This window comes from Oncorhynchus nerka, linkage group LG7 (genome assembly GCF_034236695.1).
Source record: "Oncorhynchus nerka isolate Pitt River linkage group LG7, Oner_Uvic_2.0, whole genome shotgun sequence".
In the NCBI taxonomy this organism is placed as follows: Eukaryota; Metazoa; Chordata; class Actinopteri; order Salmoniformes; family Salmonidae; genus Oncorhynchus; species Oncorhynchus nerka.
Window position 1 is genome coordinate 64,590,779 of NC_088402.1, and position 25,924 is coordinate 64,616,702.

General features: G+C 42.5%; 2 protein-coding genes across 3 annotated transcripts in view; one reads left to right on the forward strand and one right to left on the reverse strand.

Annotated features, from left to right (window-relative positions):
- The window catches only part of si:dkey-178k16.1 (protein 4.1), a 60,889-nt gene extending 60,577 nt beyond the window's left edge, over window positions 1-312 (forward strand). The window contains exon 21 of the mRNA XM_065020711.1: window positions 53-312. Coding sequence (XP_064876783.1) covers window positions 53-169 — 117 coding nt within the window. The 3' untranslated portion in view covers window positions 170-312. The remainder of the gene's footprint in view (window positions 1-52) is intronic.
- Window positions 313-7,744: 7,432 nt separating this feature from the next.
- The window catches only part of cntn3a.1 (contactin 3a, tandem duplicate 1), a 112,273-nt gene continuing 94,093 nt past the window's right edge, over window positions 7,745-25,924 (reverse strand). The window contains exons 14-23 of one of the 2 annotated variants that reach the window (XM_029664530.2): window positions 16,676-16,793; window positions 16,179-16,337; window positions 15,836-15,985; window positions 15,426-15,496; window positions 14,821-15,055; window positions 13,138-13,253; window positions 11,284-11,470; window positions 10,937-11,049; window positions 10,500-10,668; window positions 7,745-9,221 (exon numbers count right to left, since the gene is read on the reverse strand). In XM_029664530.2, coding sequence (XP_029520390.1) covers window positions 9,205-9,221; window positions 10,500-10,668; window positions 10,937-11,049; window positions 11,284-11,470; window positions 13,138-13,253; window positions 14,821-15,055; window positions 15,426-15,496; window positions 15,836-15,985; window positions 16,179-16,337; window positions 16,676-16,793 — 1,335 coding nt within the window. In that variant the 3' untranslated portion in view covers window positions 7,745-9,204. Of the gene's footprint in view, window positions 9,297-10,499; window positions 10,669-10,936; window positions 11,050-11,283; window positions 11,471-13,137; window positions 13,254-14,820; window positions 15,056-15,425; window positions 15,497-15,835; window positions 15,986-16,178; window positions 16,338-16,675; window positions 16,794-25,924 lie in introns of both variants that reach the window. The other variant, XM_029664528.2, reaches the window with a different exon arrangement.

The following is a 25,924-nucleotide window of genomic DNA, read 5'->3' on the forward strand; positions in this document are numbered from 1 at the left end:
CTCTACATAGTAAGCAGTTAACATTAATGTCATATCATTTGTTCCTTCAAAGGCCCTCGCTATTGCGATACAGGAAGCCAAGCAACAGCATCCGGACATGTTGGTCACCAAGGCAGTAGTTGTCAAGGAAACAGAATCGTCCACTGAGGATCCACATGGGACATCTTAGGTACAGGGGTCTTCAAAACTTTAAACAATGACAGGTTTCTATTGTGAATCGAATCTCCATAACCTCTCTGCATGAAAGGTTGGTAGTTCCTTTCATCTGGTGTCATAGTTTAAACCAGGGATGGGCAACTGGCGGCCACCCCATTTGAAGGCCCTCGGATCATTTCGCGGGGGGTAGGGAACTCAGTCGGGGTCTCAACTGTTACTGTTGCAAGGTAGAATAATAGAATACACAACTGTTGTTGTGCATCAACAGTTTTCATCTTGTTATGTCAGTCACTGACCTTCACTCAATTAGCCCATGTCAGCTAACATGTTTTAGATTGGTAAATTAGTCTAGCGGCCAGCTATCTAGGCTTGTAGTAATCAAGGTAGAATTAGAGCCTGGGGGGGGGGGCAACTGCAGCCCCTCATTATGAGTTCAGATTGTGTGGCCCCATCCCCATCAAAGTTGCCCATCCCTGCTTTAAACAATGAACTGTCTCATCTCTCCTATAGTCCTGATTCCTGGGACATGAGCGCCCCCCTCAGGAGCAGACCTGTTGGTGCCTGAGCTACCTGAGACAACCACACTGCTGTACCACCCTGACCACTGCTAGTGGGGCTCCGACACACACAGCCACACACGTTTCAATCCCTCAACCTTACTACTCTTGCCCACTGGGCCAACCCATATACTTCCCTGTTGTCTACCATAGTAACAGGACTCCTTTAAATCCAACCCTTTATTTATGAACCTTTGCTCTGGCGGTGATATGGTGAAATATAGCCTCTTAGAATCTGAGAGTGAAATACTTACATACTCGTCTCTAGCATGTTGGCTCAGCATTCCCGAACAATCACATTACAAGTCAAAATGTTGAAAACACTTCAACTCACTTTACCTGTTGTCCAATTATTATTTTTCCTATGTCGGAGGTAATCTGATACAACATATCCATAGGGAAACGTTATCAACCCAACCTTCAGTACGCTGGTCTGTATATTTCCGGTTTGTATTTTCAATACGGACTCAATTTGCACGAGACAAACACTTAAACAATTTGTCTGAACCTAATCACAGACCGAACGGCAAACACTTCCAGCTGATTACGAGGAAACGTGCTTCGGTTGACAACATTTGGTTACGTTGGGCTATTGTTTACATATTGTGCATCACGTGAAATGCATCACATGATTGAAAATACTCACCGGAATTACAAGCCGACATAGCCATATACCTACCGGCGCCCCAGAAAGTTGGGCTAATAGTACTTTCCTGTGGCCATTTTATCTCCACTTCCAACCGCCAAAAAGACAACCGGTAAAGTATGTTTAAATATCATTTTATTCAACATTCTGTCTGGTAGAGACTATTGCGTCTTTTTTTACAGCGACTTCTTTCAGACTGATAGCCATGGAGTAACCATGGTAACAGCCTGATATTTAGACAAGGTGAAATACAGACATGGATGGCTAGATATGGAAATGTCATAAATGATGGCAGTCTTGGTACTAAGAAATAACAGGTTGAATGACAAAATAATGCCAGAATTCCTTGTTTCACTGCTGGAAAGTTTCAGTCTACACCTAGTACACTTGTCTGCACTGGTCTCAAAACTCAAGCCAAACAACTGGGTTTTGACTAGATAGGTTAGGATAATTAATGTAGCAGGTTAGGAGAATTAGGCTAAGGTTAGGTTAAGGGTTAGGGTTAGCTAAAATGCACATAATAAAACTTGTCCTCAGGCTCGAATTTCTGGAACATAGAGCCTGGCAACAGTGTGGGACTGTGAAGGGGTGTAGATTTACTGAGTGACATGATAATCAATTCAAATTCTGAGCAAATCACACGACTATGAGATGTGGTTCCAAATCGGGGAGGAAAAGTATTTGTTATGGTGCACCATGGAAATAACTCCCCATAACCCAGGTAGTAGGAACATATCGACGTTCATGCTAACAGCTAGCCATAGCTTTGTTACACACAAACACAAAAACAATACTGTCCCACCGAATGCAGCACACGTACGGGGAGGTTCTAAGGGTTGCACTAAATGGTGATGGACTGAGAGATCAGCCAATTAAAACCAGTGGTTGTTTCTCCGCTCCTGCCATAGGCTTCCAGTCAAGTCCTTTTCTGAGGTGCTCGGAAACCAGACCGTCGACAGAGAGAGAGCCAGCTGGTGGGCGAGATTAATTTGATATAAGCTGTATCCTATCTAGACCACCAAACTGTTCTCAGCTTGCCTCTGCAAAGTATCCTCTAAGGAAATTAAATGGGAAGGTTTTTGCCTGAATGTCAAGTGGATCCAAATCTTAGGAGCTGTTGTCTCTTTGATGTGCTCATCCCATCATATCACTTTAGAGTCTCACTGCCGTCACAACCCACACCAATGCCACACTTGAAGTGCAGGACATTTTTATTACAGGGGTACTTAGTATGAGATAATCTGGCAGACTATAGGACTACAATGTGGTCCAACGTCCTACTAAGTAAATTCCACCCACCATTCTAGACCTCAGATCCAACTCTAATGCCTACTGAGGCCTAGATTAAATCTGGACAGCAGAAAATCGACGCTAAAGCACAATTGAAATTTAAAGGCAATGTTCCCGGATTCGCTGAGACTACATTATCTGTAAACGCTGCAAACAGTATGCCGGCTCAATTGTAAGTTACCTTTATATTTGAATTGCGCTATAATGCGGATCTTGATTAAATCTAGAGTGTGCTTACATATCTACGTAGTTTGTCAAGAGAAAAAAAACGTACATGTATCCATTAGTTGTAGGTCCAGTACTGTTGACGTGCATGCAGTAAAGCAGGTTTTCATGAACAGGAAAACCTTCCCTTAGTTTTATATACTCGCTAAACCAGCAAAGTCCATAACTGTGCTTTGGCCCATTTCTGTAACAGTGAGGATGGTTATGGGAATGCCAGAGGATACACAGATTGCAGGAGATTTGAGAACAGTAGGCTACTCTGCACCAGCGAGGTCCGTAAATCGCGGCGCTGGTTTGGTGGCACTAACTCGACGATGCCAAATGTGCCAGAGTAGAGAAAGGGGCACCACAGCTAACACAGAAAGGTCAAAGTTGAACTTTTCTTCCTGCAATGGCGCATCCTCACCATCATACAACAGAGGAGAAGAGCTGTTGAAACTCTCTCGGATAAATAATCTTTCTCAAGATATCTTGCTTTTTCTTTAACCCACAATTCGGGCATTTGGCTGACATCTTGGCAGACCCTACCTTGAACTCTTGCAATTGGGCATTTTTGTTTTAAGAACACAATTGACGTTACTGTATTATGCTGATGGTTTACTTGTTATTGAAGTTGATCTGTGTAGACATTTGGATGTATATAAATGGAGTGCTTATGAACCTCTGATCAATAGAATGTGCCTGTTGGGTATTTATAAAAATTGTGAAAGTATCAATTCTGAGCATGTTGCTGTTCTAAAATGATCCAAGGTCAGGTCCCCTTCCAACCGTTAGAGATACAGTCACTTTCTGCTGTTATACTGTGGCTATCTACAGTAGGACATATTAAGATATTCACATTAGAACCTTATTAAGTATGCCAAATGAGCTACCTTTCAAATGAAATGAGTATTTTAGATAATGTTTGCATGATAAAGACATTCATTATGAAATTAAATTAAACCACTAGAATACCTACTGTATAGATACAATGTTATAGTATTATGAAAAGTAGAAGAGACCTTAAGGCAGTATGAAATATCACAGTAGCTAGCTACAGTTGAAGTTGGAAGTTTACATAATGACACTTAGGAGTCATTAAAACTTGTTTTTCAACCACTCAACAAATGTATTGTTAACAAACTATAGTTTTGGCAAGTCGGTTAGGACATCTACTTTGTGCATGACACAAGTCATTTTTCCAACAATTGTTTACAGACAGATTATTTCACTTATAATTCCAGTGGGTCAGAAGTTTACATACACTATGTTTGACTGTGTCTTTAAACAGCTTGGAAAATTCCAGAAAATTATGTCATGGCTTTAGAAGCTTCTGATAGGTTAATTGACATCATTTGAGTCAATTGGAAGTGTACCTGTGGATGTATTTCAAGGCCTACCTTCAAACTCAGTGCCTCTTTGCAAGACATCATGGGCAAATCAAAATAAAACAGCCAAGACCTCAGAAAATAAAATTGTAGACCTCCACAAGTCTGGTTCATCCTTGGGAGCAATTTCCAAACGCTTGAAGGTACCACGTTCCTCTGTACAAACAATAGTATGCAAGTATAAACACCATGGGACCACGCAGCAGTCATAACGCTCAGGAAGGAGACGCGTTCTGTCTCCTAGAGATGAACGTACTTTGGTGCGAAAAGTGAAAAATCAACTCCAAAACAACAGCAAAGGACCTTGTGAAGATGCTGGAGGAAACAGGTACAAAAGTATCTATATATAGTATCTATATCTATATCCACAGTAAAACGAGTCCTATATCGACATAACCTGAAAGGCCGCTCAGCAAGGAAGAAGACACTGCACCAAAACCGCTATAAAAAAGCCAGACTACAGTTTGCAACTGCACATGGGGACAAAGATCGTACTTTTTGAGAAGTGTCCTCTGGTCTAATGAAACAAAAATATAACTGTTTGGCCATAATGACCATCCTTATGTTTGGAGGAAAAAGGGGGCGGCTGGCAAGATGAAGAACACCGTCCCAACCGTGAAGCACGGTGGTGGTAGTATCATGTTGTAGGGGTGCTTTGCTGCAGGAGGGACTGGTGCACTTCACAAAATTGATGGCAACATGAGGAAGGAAATTATGTGGATATATTGAAGCAACATCTCAAGACATCAGTCAGGAAGTTAAAGCTTGGACTTTCCAAAAGCTCTGTCAGGAGGAATTGGCCAACATTCACCCAACTTATTGTGGGAAGTTTGTGGAAGGCTACCTGACACCTTTCACCCAAGTTAAACAATTTAAAGGCAATGCTGCCAAATACTAATTGAATATATGTAAACTTCTGACCCACTGGGAATGTGATGAAAGAAATAAACGCTGAAATAAATCACTCTATGCTATTATTCTGACATTTCACATTCTTAAAATAAAGTGGTGGTCCTAACTGACCTAAGACAGACATTTTTACTAGGATTAAATGTCAAGAATTGTGAAAAACTGAGTTAAAATGTATTTGGCTAAGGTGTATGTAGACTTCCGACTTCAACTGTACATCAGTAAATGTCTAACATAGGTTATGGCTGGGATTCAATCCGAGGCGCGTTTTAGAGCGATATTGACAATGCGCCCATTAAAACTAAAATCCTTAATGGTGAAACTGCCACAACAAATAAGTTACTGCAAACAGACACTTTTCCCATGACATCATTGCACACACGATAGAACAGTGGCATACTATATGTACTGCATTTGTTTTTCTTGATGCATGACGCTCCCCCAGTGCTCCCCACCTCTGCTTCGTCGACAAAACAAAAACAACAGCCGTGGGGCGGACAGTGGCGCCGTTTCCCCCTATTGTGTATTCGATCTTTAAAGGCAACGTTCCCGAGGAGACCTCATTGACTGTAGCTGCTGAAAATGTCTGCTCAATTGGAAATGACCTTGAAATGTCATGAGTTCCACAATGCGCCTCAGATTGAATCCCGGCCTAGATGTCAGTGAAATGAAAAGGTCTGCATTATGTCTGTTCTAACTGTAGACTCCATTTACAGGAAATGAAACTCTGTAACAGGAAAAAGGAAATGGAAGGTATTATTAGCATACAGTGTTTTCAATTCAGAATGGGGGGAAAAAGAGAACTCAACAAATTCAGTCATGATAACAGAGGGTTTGCCAATCCCAAGGTCCCACAACATGTTCACATTTGGTTGACTCCATTAAATAATAGGAGTGCTGTAAAGTGCTATCACTGCACTTGAAGGGGCATACATAAGATTCTCCATCCATCTACATACACATTTAACAACTATCATGACATTAGTAATTGCTAATGATTTTTATCCTGGTGGCGTTTATGCCATTTTCAGGGATGACTTACTGTGTGTTACATGGATTCAAGTTTTATATGGACATTTACCAGGCCTCTTGCAGTGGCTATATGGCATTATAAATAGAAGCCCTTATTTATCCTCCTTCAAGAAAAGTGTTCCAGTGATACCTGGTATCTCAATCCCTCATTTGCTTTTAGTGTGTTTTGGTCTGGTTATATTTTGAGTGTGTGAGGGATACCATGGCCTGTTTCCTACTGTATGAAAAGTGTGCTGTGATAATGTTTGGTAGTAGTGACACTTCTGTATTTGTATGAAGGAACTACTTCCAACAGTTTTGTAATCGAGGATATACTTTAGATGAACTATGTGCCAGAAAGCCAACAAAAATGTCACAAACGTGATATGGTAAGACTAATGTATATATCCTGTCAGAGTATTACTTGTCAGGTACCCTCTTACAACCCTCTAAGCTACTCCGAGTTAATGCATTTAGACGAAAAATCATAGGTTGAGCTGAAGGTGCCATGTTAGGATTATGACAAGTTAAAGTTGGCTTTGGGACACATAACTCAACTGTTACCAGGTGTGTGGTGTGTAACTGTTGAATCTCATTAGACAGCCAAGTTTTTGCATTTATGTTCAATATCTTTTACAAATCACAGTGGCAAAATCAATGTGGGGGTTAGGAGTGGCGAAACCAATGTCAACAGCCATTCATTCCTTTGTACAGTATTCTGAGGATTAAATTGGTTTCAGATAAGTGGCAATGTTACTACTGTACACTAGAGAGTTTCAATGAGCTCTAGATAGCTTGCCGGGCAGTCTGCATTGGGTGCATCTAGCATCAGTTTACCCTACCCAAGTCCTAACCTTAATCATGACCTTAGATCAGTATCTAAGGGCAACTTCATCCTACATGTTGAAGTAACCTGGCAACTTGGACAAGTAATCAAACCAGCCATGATTAATCAGAGGCGTTGGCGAGACCATCGCCCTGTGCCGAACCCTGATTGGATGACTTCTGGCTGACCTCAGAACCCTCCCAGGCCCCTCAGCTCACCAATATCTGTATAGCCCTCCTCTACTCAGTTCACATCATGTTTGCTCTGTGCTGCTCCCCATTGCTTGGTGCTGTGTCTTTGCTGTACAGTGAACTTGCATTCCATACATTAATAAACTAAATGAAAAGAGCACGACGAGAGTGAGATCCTCTGTTCTCTGTCCATGAATCACCATTTTTCTTGTGGATGTTTTTCCCGAGTTGTGGCATCTGTATTCCACCATATGATATCAGGATCATTTGTATACTGTTTGTTTGATTATTTACATCTCGTCTTCAACGTCATATTTATACAATGTGGCACTGTATTTCACATAACTTCCCTAATGCCAAGACTTGTCTTTTCATGGCAAATATATAGTAAACATATATCTTCTGAAGAGTATGTATTTAACTTTTCAAAATGGTAGGCCTATACAGTGCCATACATCCAACATTCGAACACATTGTTTGAACTTGTCCATCTGTATTCACTATTGCTATGGTAAATAATAATACATTAGATCGGATCACATTTCCCCTCAGAAAAGAAGCAAACAAAATGTCATTATGTTTATTAAAAGCAGGTTGATCCATTAAAATATTCCAAGCCACTTACATTGACCACTTTCATGCCAAACAGCAGTTGACTGTAGGAATATGCACAATGTTTGAAAAACTGAATAAACACTGCCACTTCTTTTACAATGCAAATCATGAAAGACATAAGAAAAAAGGCATATCTGAGCACTAATGATCAAACATAAAACATAAAATGGTCCAAAGGAACCATGTTCTCATTTAATAAAATTGGGATCATTTCTAATAAACAATATCTGGATACACACATGTGATTAATAAATAATAGTAACACAGTAATAATAATAACAATAAAAACAACAATGATAATAGACATAAGGCTCATTTTGGGACCTGAGGATTTCATACATACAGTGTACAAGAAATTGGCTCACACAGCTTAGCGTGGCTATTTATGCACTTGTAATGGAGGGAAAGGTGAGGAGAGAAAAGACATCCATCTATCAGCTTTCCACCACACTGTAGTTCCTACCAGAAGCCATTTTGGTGCTGACTGTACTGCAGCTGCCAGTATTATGAGGCTGGGTGGATGGGAACCATGTTGGCTCAAAATGTTATAATTTATACTGTATATAACAGTCCATATATAACGATATATGTGGTCCTCTGTCGCTCAGTTGGTAGAGCATTGCGCTTGCAACGGCAGGATTGTGGGTTTGATTCCTGGGACCATCCATCCGTAAAATGTACACACGCATGACTATAAATCGCTTTGGACTAAAGAGTCTGCTAAATGGCACATAATATTATATTTTATGTAAGAGTAAGTGCAGTTTCCAGGAAAAGGAACATAGGTCCCGAACCAGGCCATAACATAACGAGGTTTGTCAAAAGACGCCCTGGTAGTTGCAGGGGTCACCAGTGAAACAAAGTTCTCTTCTTAATCTTTTCAGTGCAGTAGGTGTCCTAGATACAGTCTTTGAGGATTCAGGGAATGACAATCATCACTGCAGGTATGGGTCTCTTGAACGTAGCTTCATTTCATGTGTGTGAGTTAATTCCCTTCACACTGTCCAGGGTCAGCGGCATCTTAACTCGCCAGTTGTACCCTTATCCAAATTATGTTAGAAAGTAGCAGTCTCCTTTTTTTGGGGGGGGGGGACCCAAGCTCTCACAGGGGTTCCTGAAACGTACACAACTTCTTGTGCATCGTATCTCCTTGTCTTCATAAAGAAACGCTTTTGAGATGATCCATTTACGGAAAACATTTTAAAAAGACAGAAAGCGGCAACAACGTAATTTCAGCGTTTATCAACGCTGCTTATGTAACAACAGTTTCCAAGCTGGACTTTCAATATCTCCCATGAAAGGTTTGAGGGAAATATATTGTCAACAAAGGGGGTATCTGTTAGAGGAAGAAGATACATGGCCTCTTTGTCCAGTGTCCTCATGGAAAGCAGTGTGGTCCAGGAGCTGTTTGTCATAGGAACGTCCTGGCTGTGAAATAGAGTGCAAGCATATTGACCATGGATACCGCTGATAACTCCGGGGCTGCACCAATGGCCATTGAACCTGCAATAAAACCAGTCAAATCTAACGAGTTTCTTACAGTATATGCTGTTCAGAATGCAGTTCAATTTATTCTAGACACTGAATAAGGGTTGGGGTAAATTCCATTTCAATTCAAGAGGTAAACTGAAATTCCAATTCCCCAAATGTCTCTAGCACTTTGCATTACAGCATGGGAGAAAGTGGTATTAACATGGTAATAGCATGGTAACAATTTACGGTTACGCACCATGAAAGCAATATGTAACTAGTGCTGGAATTAAAGGGTTTAAGGTTAGAGGAGTTTGGAAAAACAGATCCCTGTTACCATACTGTTGGTGAATTGTTAGCCCTCTATTACATATTTGGAGTATTACCTTAAAACGAGATTATAATTACACAGATATTAACGACTAACTGGGAAAAATAAGGTCTGTTATTAACACTTTGTCCCGTGAGGTAATGTAATGTAATTTCTCGTAGAGATGCATTTTGGAAAATGTGAATTTGAATTTCAGTTTACTTTCTGAACTGACTGACGTGGGATTGACCTCAACCCTGCACTGAATTAAGAATACCCTCACAAACACATAATGAGTGATAGGTTGTCATGATGAGTGAGGCTGTCACGATGCACATCTAGTCTGCAATGTTTTCCACCATGTTGTTATTGCTCAAATGTATCAGGAGGTGGCGCCGCTATACTGTATTTTGGATCATAATGGTTAGACAGAAGGGCCCATTATACTGGACTTGTTTGCATTGAATCCAATTAAAGATTTACATGTGTAATGAATGATATGATGTTGCTCTTGTGTTAAAAAAAATAAATTCTGTTCTGTTCCTAATGTTATTTCAGTCATTTCAATTAAAATTATTACATGATCTCATGCAAAAAGTTAAATCAGTTGGCCCTCATAATAATTGTATCATTCGGTGGGTGCTTATATTTGTCCTATTTCACACATGTACAAGTGTGTATTGATACACATAGTATGAATTGGAAATGTGTTTTTTGCATATCCCAACTCCCCGTGAGACACCCTCAGAGAGTGTGGACACGGCCAGGGTCAGACATTATCAACGGCGACTCTAGATCAATTGGGGTTAAGTGCTTTGCTCAAGAGCACATCAGCAGATTTTTCAACTTGTCAGCATGGGGATTTGAACTAGCAATCTTTCAGTTACTGGCCCAATGCTCTGACCGTGTCAGGCAAAATGTCCCACCTGCTATCCTGGGAATAGTGATTTGTCTGCTGCTACTCCCCTCTCCTCCCTCGCTGAAGGGTTTGATCTGGATGACATAGTCCTCGTTGACCGGTAGCGCCAGCTCCAGAGACGTGGTGTTGGTTTCGACCACGTTGGGACGACTGTGTCTGTCCTGTGTGTACATCACCTAGAGAGATGTGACAACACAAATCATACACAGTGTGGATCTGCACAACATAGCCTAGAGTGCACATACTGTATAAGAATCACTACGAGAATCAACCTTGTCGTGGTCAGAAACACTGCTATGCTTATTATATACTTTGCTTATAAGAATCAGTCTGTTCAGTCATTCAAGTGCTGAACAACTCAACATAGGTGAATAACCCTAGCACATACTGGATCATTTAATAAATAATAAGAAAAAAAGTTGAAATACGTGTTTACTCCCGTACTTTGTAACCAGTGACCTCGGACTCGTTCTCCAGAGCTCTAACATGATCCCATTTGAGGATGACCTTCGAGTTTGAGGTGTTCCATATGATCTTCACCGGTGCCTGGCTTGGGGCTGGAAGAAAAGAAAACGTGAACCCTTAATTTGGATAGTCCATCTGTAGATGCTGATGGTTTATTGATAGCTTGTTGGGTATTTATAGATGGGCTATCCAAATAAAATGTCTCCAGTCCAAAGAGTATTCAAACACAGTGAGTCAGGGTCAATATTTATTTTTTCAAGTGAGGGGGGTGAGGCTCTATGGAGTGGATGCAGGCAGGTATCCTTGAATGTAGGTTTTGTACTTACGGGGTTTCTTGGTGGTGACATTGACTGTGGCACAGTGAGGGCCCACCCCAGCACTGTTGTACGCTCGGAGGGAGATAAAGTAGGTTCTGCTGCCCTCCAGGCCTCTGATCACCACAGACGTCCGGTTACCCATGGTCCTGATCACACTGGCTGTCTCCTGTCTCTCCCTCTCACCCCAGTACCTCAGCTACAGTTCAAAACACACCGGTCAACACTACAGGTCAACATCCCTGATATGTTTTTAAAAAAAAATCCTCATCAATGAAATCAATCAACTGTATTTTTAAAGCACAGCCACACTGGCCATAAACTCCCCAGTAGGATGAACCCTAGAGAAGAACCCATCTTCCTCGGGCTGTACCGGGTAGAAGTTAAGAGTAGGCTGGATAGTTTGTCACGTCAGAGTATTCATATGCTTGTCTAAGGCCGTGGTCACATTATGATTTTGTGTGATAATATTTCGGAGTGAGCCAATACTTTCTCAATGGGAATCATCCGTTGCCCGATGAATGACAACAGAGCTGATTGTCTGACAACAACAAACGCACAAAGGCGTTTGCCTGAAATTGACAGATTTCTGGATGTCAATTTTCTGTTCTTTTTCAAAGATACTGGAGAGACCTACAAAAACTTCTGCCTTTATTTCATTATTCAGAGTGGCACCACAGGAGGCCCCTCTGTTGCTATGGGCAACATGCTGGCCTTTACCACTCTTCTAGCTAGACGTCTTCTACTATTGAAGTGGAAAGATCGGTTTCCTTCTACTTTAAGCCATTGGATAAAGGAAGTTACGCAACATCTCAAGCTAGGGAAAATGTGCTACTCCGTTAGGGGATCTGCAATTACATTTATAATATCTTGCAAACCTTTCCTATCCTTTGTAGAAGACATGGGCCCAGATAATTTCATAACTACATAAACCAACCCAAATTAGAATTTGTATCCCTATTTTTACTCTTCTTTACTTTTTTGTTTGATTATATTTTTGTTGTTTGTTATTTGGTCAAATTCTATATCATGCAAGCTGTGGGTTAGATTTGGTACGGGATCCTTTTTTTGTCCTGTTGGAGCATGGGGGGGTTGAAGTAGGTTTGATCTGGTAGGGGATCCTTTTTTTTGTCCTGTTGGAGCATGGGGGGGTTGAAGTAGGTTTGATCTGGTAGGGGATCCTTTTTTGTCCTGTTGGAGCATGGGGGTTGAAGTAGGTTTGATCTGGTAGGGGATCCTTTTTTTGTCCTGTTGGAGCATGGGGGGTTGAAGTAGGTTTGATCTGGTAGGGGATCCTTTTTTTTGTCCTGTTGGAGCATGGGGGGGTTGAAGTAGGTTTGATCTGGTAGGGGATCCTTTTTTTTGTCTTGTTGGAGCATGGGGGGGTTGAAGTAGGTTTGATCTGGTAGGGGATCCTTTTTTTTGTCCTGTTGGAGCATGGGGGGGTTGAAGTAGGTTTGATCTGGTAGGGGATCCGTTTATGTTTTGCCCTCTACCTGTTCTGTCTGTATTATCTGTATAATCATTCAAAATGCCAAATAGAAAAACATTTGATAAAAATAAAAAACAACTAAAAAAACTTTTGACGGATAAAACTCGTCTGAAAACAGTTGACTCTAGTACTAATGACGGACAAAAACGAACAATCATATACGATTTCATCCATGTTCATGCGTCTCAGTGTGGCTGTACGCTAACTGATAGTTGTTCAGACAGGATAGGGTGTTGATATAATTTACATAAATGTAACAATTCAATGAGGGATAATACTGGATAGTCCATTGATCATGTACGAAGAGAAACACTGAAGCAGTGTCAGATCTATCCATTTTATGTCTATGATGTCCAGTGTGTTTGGGCTCTGACCTCGTAGCCCAGGATGCGTCTCCTATTGTTGCTCCAGGGCAGGGCCTTCCAGGTGGCCTCTACCTCCGATGCCGACACACTCCTGGCCCGCACCCTACCCGGGGCTCTGCTGGGCTCTAGGGTCACACACACACACAGTGAATGTGTAACTACTGATAGCGGACAATAAGAAATAAAGTGCCTATAGAAAGTCTACATCCCCTTTAACTTAAAAAAAAATCTACACAAAACACTTCATAATGTCAAAGTGAAGTAAAAATTCGACACATTTAAAAACATTTTTTTTTATAGTCATTCAATAAGTATTCATATTTCTGTTGAGGCAAGCCTAAATGAGTTCAGAAGTCAAATTTGGCTTAACAAATCACATAAGTTATATGGACTCCATCTGTGTGAAATAATAGGGGTGACATGATTTTTTAATGACTACCCTTTCCTCTGTCCCCCATACATACATCATCTGTAAGGTCCTTCAGTCAAGCATTGAATTTCAAGCACAGATTCAACTATAAAGATCAGAGAGCTTTTCAAAGGCCTCACAAAGAAGGGCAGTGATTGGTAGATGGTTAACAATAACAAATTACACATCAAATATATCTTTACGTATGCTCAAGTTTCTAATTATGCTGTGGATGATGTATTAAACCACCCAGACGCATCAAAGATGCAGTCGTCCTTCTGAACTGAGCTGCAGGACAGGAAGGAAACTGCTTAGGGATTTCACCATGAGACCATTTGTGATTTTAAAACAGTTACAGAGTTTAATGGATGTGATAGGAGAAAACTGAGGATGGATCAAAAACATTGTAGTGACTCCACAATAATGGCCTAAATGACAAGTGAAAACAATAATACAAATATACAGAATAAAAAAATATTCCAAAACATGCAACAAGGCACTGAAGTAATGAAAAACAAGGTAAAGGAATACACTTTTTGGCCTAAATGCAAAATCGTATGTTTGGGGCAAATCCAACAACACATCACTGAGTAACTGCCTCCTTATTTTCAAACATGGTTGTGGCTGCATCATGGTATAGGTATGTTTGACATCGGCAAAGACTGTAGACTTTTTCAGGATGAAAAGAAACGGGACAGGCTAAATGAAAATACATTTAAAAATCCTAGAGGATAACCTGCTTCAGTCTGCTTACACCAGACACCGGGAGAGGAATTCACCTTTCAGCAGGACAATGACACAGCTAAATCTACACTGGAGTTGCTTACCAAGAAGTGAATGTTCCTGAGTGGCCGAGTTACAGGTATATTAGTGTTTCATTTTCATTCATCTTAAAAAATAATTCAAATTTGTATTCCACTTTGACATTAGAGTATTTTGCTAGATCGCTGACAAGAAAAGTACAACTAAATCAATGTTAACCTCACTTTGTAACACATTAAAATGTGAAGAAATCCAAGAGAGGTGTAGACTTATTATACGCACTATACATATAGCATCTGAAATGAAAAGGAATGATGGAATAGGTATGTTGTGTACTCAGCTGGGTCTGGCATCACTTAAACTTTGCAAAAAATACTCTACAGTGTTGAACCCTGTAGAGGTATTGATGGATTTCAGAATTCTAGAGTTATATAGAACATCTCAATAACGTTAGAAAAAAAATATCATTTTCACGTTATTCATTCCCTAAATAAATAACAGGGTCTGGCAGTGTACTGTACCTTCCTCTGCAGAGTAGATGGTGGCCACCGGCCCAAAGGGGCCCTCCCCTTTGTTATTGTACACGCCCACTTTCACATGAAACGGAGAAAAGGGAGCGATGCTCTCGTTCTTGAAGATGTATCTGGAGGCGTCGGGGGAGGTGACTGCTGCCTGCATCCAGCCTTGAGCCCCCTGAGGTCGGAAAGCTACCACATAGCCAAATCCTGGGCCACTCTGTAGCTCTTCAGGGACAGGCTGCAGAAAGAGGTGAAAACACAAATGTACATCGGTGCATTCACATAATACACATCTACCTTCTAATAATGCCATGCAGACCGGAACTACTTTTCTGGCTCGTATAAAACATTTTCACATTATCCTCTTCAGCGTGGTTCTAGCAACTTTGGTGAATGCGTAACCAGGCCAGCTCAATACAGCTTGGTTGGGCCCAGTAGTGTAAAAATACCTATTGGCACAACCTGCATGCTCTGAAACATACTTGCAGTCAGAGAATGGGTTATGTTTGATTCATAATTGATTTCAACATATCATTTGGTGCACTTTGCTGAATCTGTATGACTTTACCAATCAAGCTGATCATCTTTATTAGTAGTGTTCACTTTACCTCCCAAGTGATGACAAGCTCCGAGCGACCACCGCCACCTCCGTTCACTCTGGATGGCGTTATCTTGGGAGCTGCAAGATCAAGGGTGTTTGTTTTCATAGAGAAACTTCAATGTCTGCATACCTCCTACTATTATCATGGAAAAACATCTGTCAATTAATGCTGTTAATGGTTGGGGTCACCGTGCAGTTTTTAAACAAAATATCCTCCTCATCATCAATCATCAACATCCCAGTGGAAATAGGCTTGTACTGTACCTCTTGCACTTTACTATAATAATGCATTAACAATATTGCATCACAACTTGAATGTAAACAAACAATTCATTGGGTAAAATTGCACATATTATATTACAGTATTCAGAATTCATGGTTGTGTTGGAAGCTATGTGGGGCAGATACAGTACATACGCATGTCTTTGGTCCGGGCTTTTTTGGAAGGTTTGCTGGGCTCTCCTGTTCCGATGGCGTTGGTTGCCAGCACTCTGAACTCATACTCCACCCACGGACTGAGGTCAATGACAGTGGCTGTCAGCTGTTTGCCCCCAAGAAGTTCAGGAACTAACCCAGATAACAAATAGCCTTTAATTAGCATGTTGCAGGATCTTCTAGTGCTATATAAATACAGTCTATAACTTTGTGTGCTAATTGTGATGATGTACCTTGAACCTTGATTATGTTGTGAGTGCAATATTCAATTTAATATACAGTGTGTGTGATAGATAAAGATGCACGTGCACACACACACACACACCTGTGATGACTCCCTGCCAGCCCAGTGAAAAAGTTGTGCGGGCCTGGATGTTGTGGGTGAGGACTGGGCTGTGGTTGTCAGGACCCGGTCCCCAGGAGAGAGACGCTGTGCTGTCTGTCATCTCTGTCACCTGGAATTCCACAGGTGGGCCTGGAGCACCTGGAAAAATCATGATCACAGCATCATCTTAGTTGATCAACATGAGATATAAAGTACAGTGTATTCTACACATACATTTTAATCATATATTTATTAATTAAACTGTACTGTAGCAGTCATGATTCAAACACAAGCTTACGAAGAGGTCTAAACATTATGGGCTGATTATTGGAGAGTAGGAGAACCCAAGGTTCCAGGTTTAATTCTAAACCTTCCATTTGCTACATTAGTGGCAAAAGTGGGATTTCACAATTCAAATTTTTTTTTTTTTTTTTTACTGGATCCTACAACAGATCAATGTGACATTTTCTGCTACTGGTGCTCCAGCATAGCCATACCTCTAACTACCACATCGGTGGCGATGGAAACACTGTCCACCTTGGTCTGGACAGCACAGGTATACTTCCCAGCATGCCTCAGCTGAATGTTACGGATCATGATGTCACCTGCTGAGCGCTGTCCATAAGGAATGTCAAACCAGAGCAGTAAGGAAAATGTTAAAATTCTAGAAAAGATATCAAATAAAAGGCCCTTCTTCAAATACGAGCAGGATGAGAGTACACTTGATTGGTTGTGTGTTCAATATATGAGGTGAAAGTCATGATAAAAGTCAAAGACCTTCAGTAGAAACGGCTGAATATTTCAGACCGTTTAATGATGACAGTTTCTATCTGAGAGAATGAAAAGGCTATTTTCAGTCCCATTCCTTTTACTCCTTTCTGTTTCTAATTGTCAGCTATAATACATGCTGACCTTTGAAGCTGTTCTACTGTACTTGTTAGTATGACTTTTGTCACATAGATAAGATTGAGGTCAAGACGACCAATGCTTTCAGACCGTAGAAGACCAACATTTGTGAGGAGATCATTTTTGCCGAGCATTAGCTCACACTCACTATACTCTGTGATGGTTTCTTGTTATTGGGCCTCAAAATACCCAAGTTACAATGTAGTTGTAAGTAACTCATGTGGTGGGCGGCACTTAGAGTTCTAGCTTGAACATTGTAAGGAAACTGGGCTCCATGTGAGCGAAACTGGGATCCACATGGCCAAAACAATAATGATAAACACTTTTTTTGCATAACAGTATACACTCTCTATCACAAAACACTTTTTTACAAAACAGTAGACACAACTCTCTACGTAGGACACAAACATCTATTGTGTAAAGTATGTCAATCAAAACTAAATAATTGTTTCACAGCCAATAACAATTACTTCCATAATGTATATCTTTACCACCAACATGTAAATCCCTTCGCATAATTGTTAACCTCCTAATGAGTCCATAAATACACATTAAATAGTTCACCTGTCAATTGTTTGGTTTTCCATGGGTTACAAAGTAGATGACATTGATATTTTTTTATAGTGGCAGCTGTTTTATAGGGAAAATATTTAATGTGTTGCACAGTATATAAAAACATATGGCCTTATATAAAAAGGAAATTTAATTGAACAGTCCTTACTTTTTTTACAGTTATTGTGCTTACTGTACTTCAGTCATGTTTGGGGGGGAATTACTTTCAATATTACTCTATTCTATGTTGCTTTTCAGAGGCCTCATCATGTTTTACATTGGAGGGCTTTGTCAGCCATGTCTAGTCACAGCATATATAGTAGGCCTAACTACCTCACAGTATTTGGTTTGTAGTACCTTAACTACCTGTTTGGTTTGGAGTACTTTTGCAGGATTAGATTTGATTTATGTTTACTGAATTGTAAGCATTTACAAAATTACATAAAGCACAGAACACATATGCAATCCAAACAGTATCATATATTTTGTACACCTTTCTGTGAAATTCTTCCTACTTTACAGTTTCTCAATCACATAAATAAATACATTTGCCTTTGTATCTGGATTGCATATCTTAGACACCCTTTTGCAAAAGTATGACTACAAATGGAATCAGTGGATACAAAATTCACTGTTAAGTGTTCTTAGAATATTAACACATTTTCCTCAGAAGAGTTGTGTTCACTGTTTTCAGCAATCAGTTAATACTAGTGATGAAAAATCTTAATCACTCCATCAGTGCTATTTCATGTACAACATAGTGAAATATTTAGGTAATTGGGACTGTGTCATTTTAGGAATTTTTACAACATTGCAAATATGCAGAAAATTAAGTTGAGTTACTCTAATGCAACTTTAGGTTAGTCCTATTTGGTAACATTGTGACCATCCATTCGAGCTTTGCTTTGGTGTGGCCTATACATTCATATATCAGTTGTGTTCCTCCATCCTGATTTAGTGACTGCAAAGAAAATATATTGCTATAATAGGATTTTTGTTTTTAGACAGTCGTGTTGGGAGAAGATATACGGACACTCCTGGTGGACAAATCAATGACGTATAGAGCCGAGTGAAGCAAATCATACGGACCAACTTTCTTTGGCCAAAGACGGAACAGACTGTCATGCATTAATATTAGCAAATAAACCATACGACCTAGCTATTTAATATACAATTTTAAAAACTCACCACTTAAACTCGACACTTAACTTACCTGTCAAAGAAGACGCAGGGATTAAGTCATTCCTGCATGACAGTCATTCGGTATTTGGCCAAAGAAAGTTGCTCAGTGTGATTTGGTACACTCAGCTCTCAGCTGCGCTATATACGCCATCAATTTGTCCACCCGTAGTGTCCATATAGGTTCTCCCAGTAGTGTTCTTTTGTTGCAGTTAATTGCATTTTTGACAATATCTTATCATTTTTATGAATGTTTTAGAAGGAAACTACAGTACATAAAAACATGTATTTACTGTTTTGCAAAAGGCCACAGAGTTCTGTGTCGTACGTACACTGTTTTGAAAATCGACATTGTTCCAAAAATGCTTGAACACCATTGAGATAAACTGTACTATTTGATCCTAATTCAGAGAATGCAGCTCACGTCTATAAAATGTTTGAATACCATCTTGTACCATTGACTCTTTTTCATAGAAAAAGTGTATCTATTAATGGTTATAGTTAGTATTTGTTGAGCCATTATTTAATAAATGGTGAGATAAGCTCATTTGATGATTAATAATACTTTTGGATAGCGTTAGCTGCTTTTGTAAAGTGTACTTTAAGTTGTGACGGTGTAAGTTAATTTTGATATAGAAATATTCTCACTAGATGACAAATTATACTTTTTGATATGACATTTTGTACATTTACATTTAAGTCATTTAGCAGACGCTCTTATCCAGAGCGACTTACAAATTGGTGCGTTCACCTTAAGACATCCAGTGGAACAGCCACTTTACAATAGTGCATCTAAATCTTTTAAGGGGGGTGAGAAGGATTACTTTATCCTATCCTAGGTATTCCTGAAAGAGGTGGGGTTTCAGGTGTCTCCGGAAGGTGGTGATTGACTCCGCTGTCCTGGCGTCGTGAGGGAGTTTGTTCCACCATTGGGGGGCCAGAGCAGCGAACAGTTTTGACTGGGCTGCGCGGGAACTGTACTTCCTCAGTGGTAGGGAGGCGAGCAGGCCAGAGGTGGATGAACGCAGTGCCCTTGTTTGGGTGTAGGGCCTGATCAGAGCCTGGAGGTACTGAGGTGCCGTTCCCCTCACAGCTCCGTAGGCAAGCACCATGGTCTTGTAGCGGATGCGAGCTTCAACTGGAAGCCAGTGGAGAGAGCGGAGGAGCGGGGTGACGTGAGAGAACTTGGGAAGGTTGAACACCAGACGGGCTGCGGCGTTCTGGATGAGTTGTAGGGGTTTAATGGCACAGGCAGGGAGCCCAGCCAACAGGTATTTGTGACAGGTATTTTAAGTTTTGATAGTGCATTAAGAGAAATGTATTGTTTTGGAAAACACACTTGCACTTTAGTGGGCTAAGTTAACTATATACAGTGCCTTCAGAAAGTATTCATATCCCTTTACTTTTTTCACTATGTGTTGTGTTACAGACCAAATTTAAAATTTATAAAATTGAGATTTGGTGTCACTGATCTACACATAATACCCTATAATGTCTAAGTGTAATTTTGTTTGTAAAACATTTGAAAAATTAATAAAAAATGTTAAGCTGAAATGTCTTGAGTCAATAAGTATTCAACTCCTTTGTCAAGGCAAGCCTATATACGTCCAGGAGTAGAAATGTGCTTAACAAATTGCATTATAATGTCACGCCCTGGTCTAAGTATTTTGTGTTTTCTTTATTATTTTGGTCAGGCCAGGGTGTGACATGGGTTTATTATGTGGTGTATTTAGTCTTGTTTTTTGTTGTTGTAGATATTGGGATTGTGGTATAGTGGGGTTTTCTAGAAAAGTCTATGGTTGCCTGAAGTGGTTCTCAATCAGAGGCAGGTGTTTATCGTTGTCTCTGATTGGGAACCATATTTAGGCAGCCATATTTTTGAGTGTTTCGTGGGTGATTGTTCCTGTCTCTGTGTTTGTAGTCACCAGATAGGCTCAGTAACTTGGTTTTTTCTTTTCAATTGTTTTGGAAGAGAAGAGAACGAGCGCCATTCTCCTTGCGGAGATGGTGCTAAATACATCAACGCGGTCGGTCCCTGGGATTGGGCTGGCCAACACGATTCGGTTTGCTTGGAAGGAAAAGGAGTTTGAGCCTTTAGGACGGGAATCCTTTGGAAGGATAATATTGATGGGGATTCTAAAGCTGACGGTGAAGGACGTGTTTTGTTTCCAAGGCAACTCGTTGGAGGGAGCATACGACGTTGCACTATATACAGAGGAAAAACATGATGATATCCTGAGAAGGGCAAGAGCAGTGGGAGGTGAGAGGCCGATGTGCCACTACGAAATAACAAGCCTGGCGAAGAATAACTTTAGGGTTGTAACTGTGAACATTTACAACCCTTACGTTAGAGGACGAAGAGGTGAGGGCTTTTCTGGGGAGATACATGGATAACGTCTCCTCAGCAAGGCACCTCAAAGACTCCCTTGGGTTTTGGAATGGGAGGAGAGGCTTCCAGGCCCTCCTCAGAGAGGACCCAAAGGGACATGGTGGCTACCTCCATCCTCCTGCTATGTTCTCCTAGGGGCTGACAGGGGGACGTTGTATTATGCACGTCAGCCCCCATTTTGCAGACGCTGTATGGCCTACGGTCACATATTCGCCTCATGCAGTGCAAGAAAATGCAGATTTTGTGCATCTGACGATCACGAGGCGAGGATTGTGACAAGCCTAAGACGTGCCATGGGTGTGGCTCGTCAGCACACCTGTGGAGGGGTGCCCGGCCCGTCAGAGGTCATATGCGTCTGCGGCTGGGGGGAGCAGGAGCGGGGGATGGGGAAGAAGAGGAGGGGAAGGAAGCACGCCTCATGACCAGAGTTCAGGTCCAGAGGGGAAGGCCACAAGGAAGGAGGAGGAGCCAGAAGCGGCGGATGGAAGAGAGAAGGAAACGGAAGGCACGGGAGTAGGAGAACCAGAAAAAGCGGCGGAAGAAGGCAACCGAGTGGAGGAGCATGAGAGAGAAGAAAGCGAGGGAGGAGTGGTGGAGAAGGAGACGGTGGAAGAGAAAGTGGCCTGGTGGAAGAGATGAGGGGTATGGTGGAGGAGCTGGCGGGGGGGGGGGGGAGGGTGGTATCTCTCCACTGTCGCCATCACCAAAGAAGAGTATGAAGAGGAGGGGCGATTGGCCGACAGTGAGGGGAAGGGATGGCCAAGAGAGTGATGGGGGCGGGAGAAACCTCTGGGTTGCTGCTGGTTTCCCCAGGCCCTCAACTTCTGTTGGGTGGGGACACACATAACAAGACTCAGGACTGGGTACAAGAGGAGGTGGGGAGTTTTTTGTTTGGGGACTCAGCCTCCCCAATTTTTTTCCAAACCAGCTGCAACACTGGGGAGGGGGAGGATTGTGGGGGTAGACCCAGGGTGCAGGGCACCCCGGAGCCAAACACTATTCCTGCATCCTGGAATGGTGTGATGGAGGAAGAGGGGGGGATGTCGGGATTACGGATGGTTTTCTCACTGGTAGATATGGAGCAGGGGAGCATCGGGTGAGTCTCCTGTTTATGTTTTCTTTCTGTCTGGGTTTAGAATTTGAGTGTATTACATGTTTTTTTTTTTTTTCATGGAGTCTAATTTTACTTTTGTTAGTTTAAATGTAAGGGGTTTAAGGGATTTTGTTAAGAGGAGGGCGGTTTTTAGTTATTTGGAGGGTGTGGGGTTTGATTTTGTTTTTTACAGGAGGTTCACCTGAGGGATGGAGGGGATGTTATTAGGTTTAAGAGGAGTGGGACAAGGGGGAGTCGGTTTGGGGTGTTGGGGGTGCACTCATCGGGGTAGGGATTTTGTGTGGGCACAGGGAGGTAAAAGTGGAGGATTCTTTTGTGGTAATGCAGGGGAGGTTATAGGGGTGGATGTCACGATAAGGGATTGTAAATTTAGATTAGTGGTGGTGTATGGGCCACAGGTGGTGGCAGACAGGAGGGAGATGGTGGACTGTCTGACGCCCCTGTGTGTCACAAATAGGAAATGAGTGATAGGGGGGGATTTTAATACAGATTTAGGAAGAGGGGGATAGCAGTGCAGGCGCCATTGCCAGGCTAATGGCTTGCCATGGTCTGGTAGATGGTGGTCTGCACACTACTCCGAAAATGGACGGTCCTACATGGCGTAACTCCAGGGGGGTTGAGCGGAGGCTCGACTATATTTTTGTACCCAGGTCTTTGGGTAAGTTGTCTGGGCGGCTGTTGCCTGTTTTCTTTTCGGATCACGACGGGGTGCTCCTGCAGGTGGGGTCGCCAGTCTGCCTCTTTGGTAGAGGGTACTGGAAGCTAGATCGGGATGTGCTGGAGGAGCAGGCTTTTGTTGACAGGTTTTATGGTTTCTTTTGGAGGCTTGAGGGCCTCCGGTCCATGTGCGAGGGGTGTTAGAGTGGTGGGAATTAGTTAAGGTGAGGATTAGGGCTTTTATAATAGGGTATTGCAAGAGGAAAAAAGGGAGGAGAGGAGGGAGGTGGATCGTATCAGAGGTTAATTGAACTCAAATACGAGGCAGGCAACCTCGGCGGGTCGTTTGACTGGGAGAGATCCGCAACCCTAAAGGCGCAGCTCAGGGAGTTGCAGGAGCGGAAGGCTCAAGCTTTCCTTGAGCGTGCGCATAGTGGCTTTCTAGAACATAATGAGACTTGTTCTGCTATGTTCTTTAAGTTGGTTAGGGCCAGACAGAGTAGGAAGGTAATGCATGGTGTTAGGGAAGAAAATGGTAGTATAGTTAGAGAACCAGAGGATATGGTCAGGGTGACAACTGATCATTTCCAAGGTTTATTTAAGGAAAGGGAAATAGATGTAGAGCAGGGAAATGTGTTTTTAGAACACTTGTCCAGGCGGTTGCCAGAGGACATTAGAGAAGTGATGGAGGCCCAGATCTCACTAGAAGAGGTTGAGAGCGCTCTTAGGAGGATGGGGAAAAGGGAAGGTGCCTGGGATAGATGGGCTGCCGGCTGAGTTTTATCTCAAGTTTTGGGGTATACTTGGACCAGTGGTCCTCGAAGTCTTGAAGGCCATCCTTGAGACGGGGTCCCGGGGATCAATGGCTGTTGGTGTGCTGTCACTTTTATATAAGAAGGGGGAAGTAACAGACCTTGGCAACTGGCGGCCGTTGACCATGCTGTGTGTAGATTACAAGCTACTTGCAAAGGTTTTAGCAGACCGGTTGCGCACAGCCCTTCCCTACGTCGTTCATGAGGATCAGACGTGCGGGGTAGAGGGACGCTCTATTAGATGGAACCTACAGTTAATCAGGGACTCCATCGCTTGGTTGAAGATAGAGGTCTGCCTTTAATGGTAGCAGCGCTAGATCAGGCGAAAGCCTTGATCGCGTGAATAGATCCTTTTTATTCAGAGTGTTAGGTCGATTAGGATTTGGGGAGAAGTTCATAGGATGGATTCGTACATTATATGTCGGAGCGGGGTGCCGAGTTAGTGTAAATTGTCACTTGGGTGACGTTTTTAACCTCTCGTCTGGGGTCAGGCAGGGGTGCCCACTCTCGGCTCTCCTCTTCGTTCTGTACATGGAGCATCTGGGGCTGCCATTAGGGCAGATGCAGGGGTGGAAGGCTTGCTGATCCCTGGAAGTGGTGGGTTGCGTGTTAAGATGACGCAGTACGCCGATGACACTTCCTTGCTGTTGTGCAAGGACTCGTGCCTGACAAGGTCCCTTGCCATCTTTGGGGATTTCACCCGAGCGTCGGGAGCAGTTCTGAACCATGCAAAGTCTTCCGTCAAGTTTTTCGGAAGATGGTGCGGTAGAACGGATGTGCCTGGGGGGTTATCTCTCTGTGAAGGGGCCCTGAGGATTCTCGGGTTCCATTTTGAGACCTCTGGCTCAGCGACGCTAAACTGGAACATGCGTATCGCAGTGGTACAGAGGAAGCTAGCAATGTGGAAGGCTAGGTATTTGTCTTTCATCGGCATAATCCTGGTCCTAAAGGTGGATGTGTTGCCATCTCTTTTGTATTTGGCATACATCTACCCATTGCCGGCTTGTCTGAGGAGGCCTCTAGTGAGGCTTGTGTTTCAGTTTATGTGGAGTGGCAGGTGCGAGTGGGTCGCCAGGGCATGCATGATATGTCCCATCGGGGAGGGAGGTAGGGGGGTACCACATTTTCCCCTCAAGCTGGACTCAATTTTTGTTTCTTTCTTTTTAACAGAGCTTGCTCAGCCAGTGATACACCCGTCCGGTTACCTCCTGCGGGTGTTTTTCTCGTATCAGGCGAGAAGCATAATGGTGTGGTCTAACACGGGTCCTCGGGCGGAACAGCTGCCGTGGCACTTTGGTCATGAGGCCAAGTGGCTGCTTGCGCACCCTGAGGTTGAAGTTGCCCGAGTAGGTTTAGATCACAGGCACCTGTACGAGGAGGTCAGAAAGGCAGGGAGTCCGGCGCCTGTAGTGGGCATCTCGGAAGTGGTCTGGGAGGGAGTGCAGGCGGGGTCTGCATAACAGGCTCAAGGACCTGAATTGGTTGAGCCTTCATAAGTGTTTGCCGTACGTTCCATCTTGTACCGGTATAATTTGGTGCAATCCCCACCTGTCTAAGATCCTCTTGTGGCAGGGAGGAGACTGTGCGCCATGTCTTTTGGGACTGTGCCTTTGCCGGAGTAGTATGGGCTAGGGCACGGGTGTTGTTAGGTTTGGTAAAGGGGGATTTTGTATTGACGTGGGCCAGGTTAGAGAGGGGTGTAGGGAGAGCGAGAGGGACGGATAGGGACAGGTTTCTGCTCTGGCTTCTCATGAGTCTCTTTAAACGGGGCTGTGGGAAGCAAGGCAGAACATGGTGAAGACAGGGAAAGATTGGGGGTGGAAGGGATAGTGAGGAGGGTGGAAGGAGATTTGAGGGGAGGATGAAGAGGGAGGAGAGGAAGTGGGGCAGCATGCTGCTCGGGAGAGGTGGAAGGGGTTTAGGGCTGGGTGTCATTTAGATTTGTAAGAGGATAGATTAGGGACGGGAGATAGGGAGAGGTATTTTGTAGGGTAACGGGGAGGAAGATGCTCCCTGAGGTTTTGTTTGGTTTATGTTTTAGTTTAATTAGTTTATTTAAAATACCATTATTTGTGTATGTATGTAAATTATGAGTTGTAAAGAATGAATGGTATTGAAGATAATAAACTATTTTTAT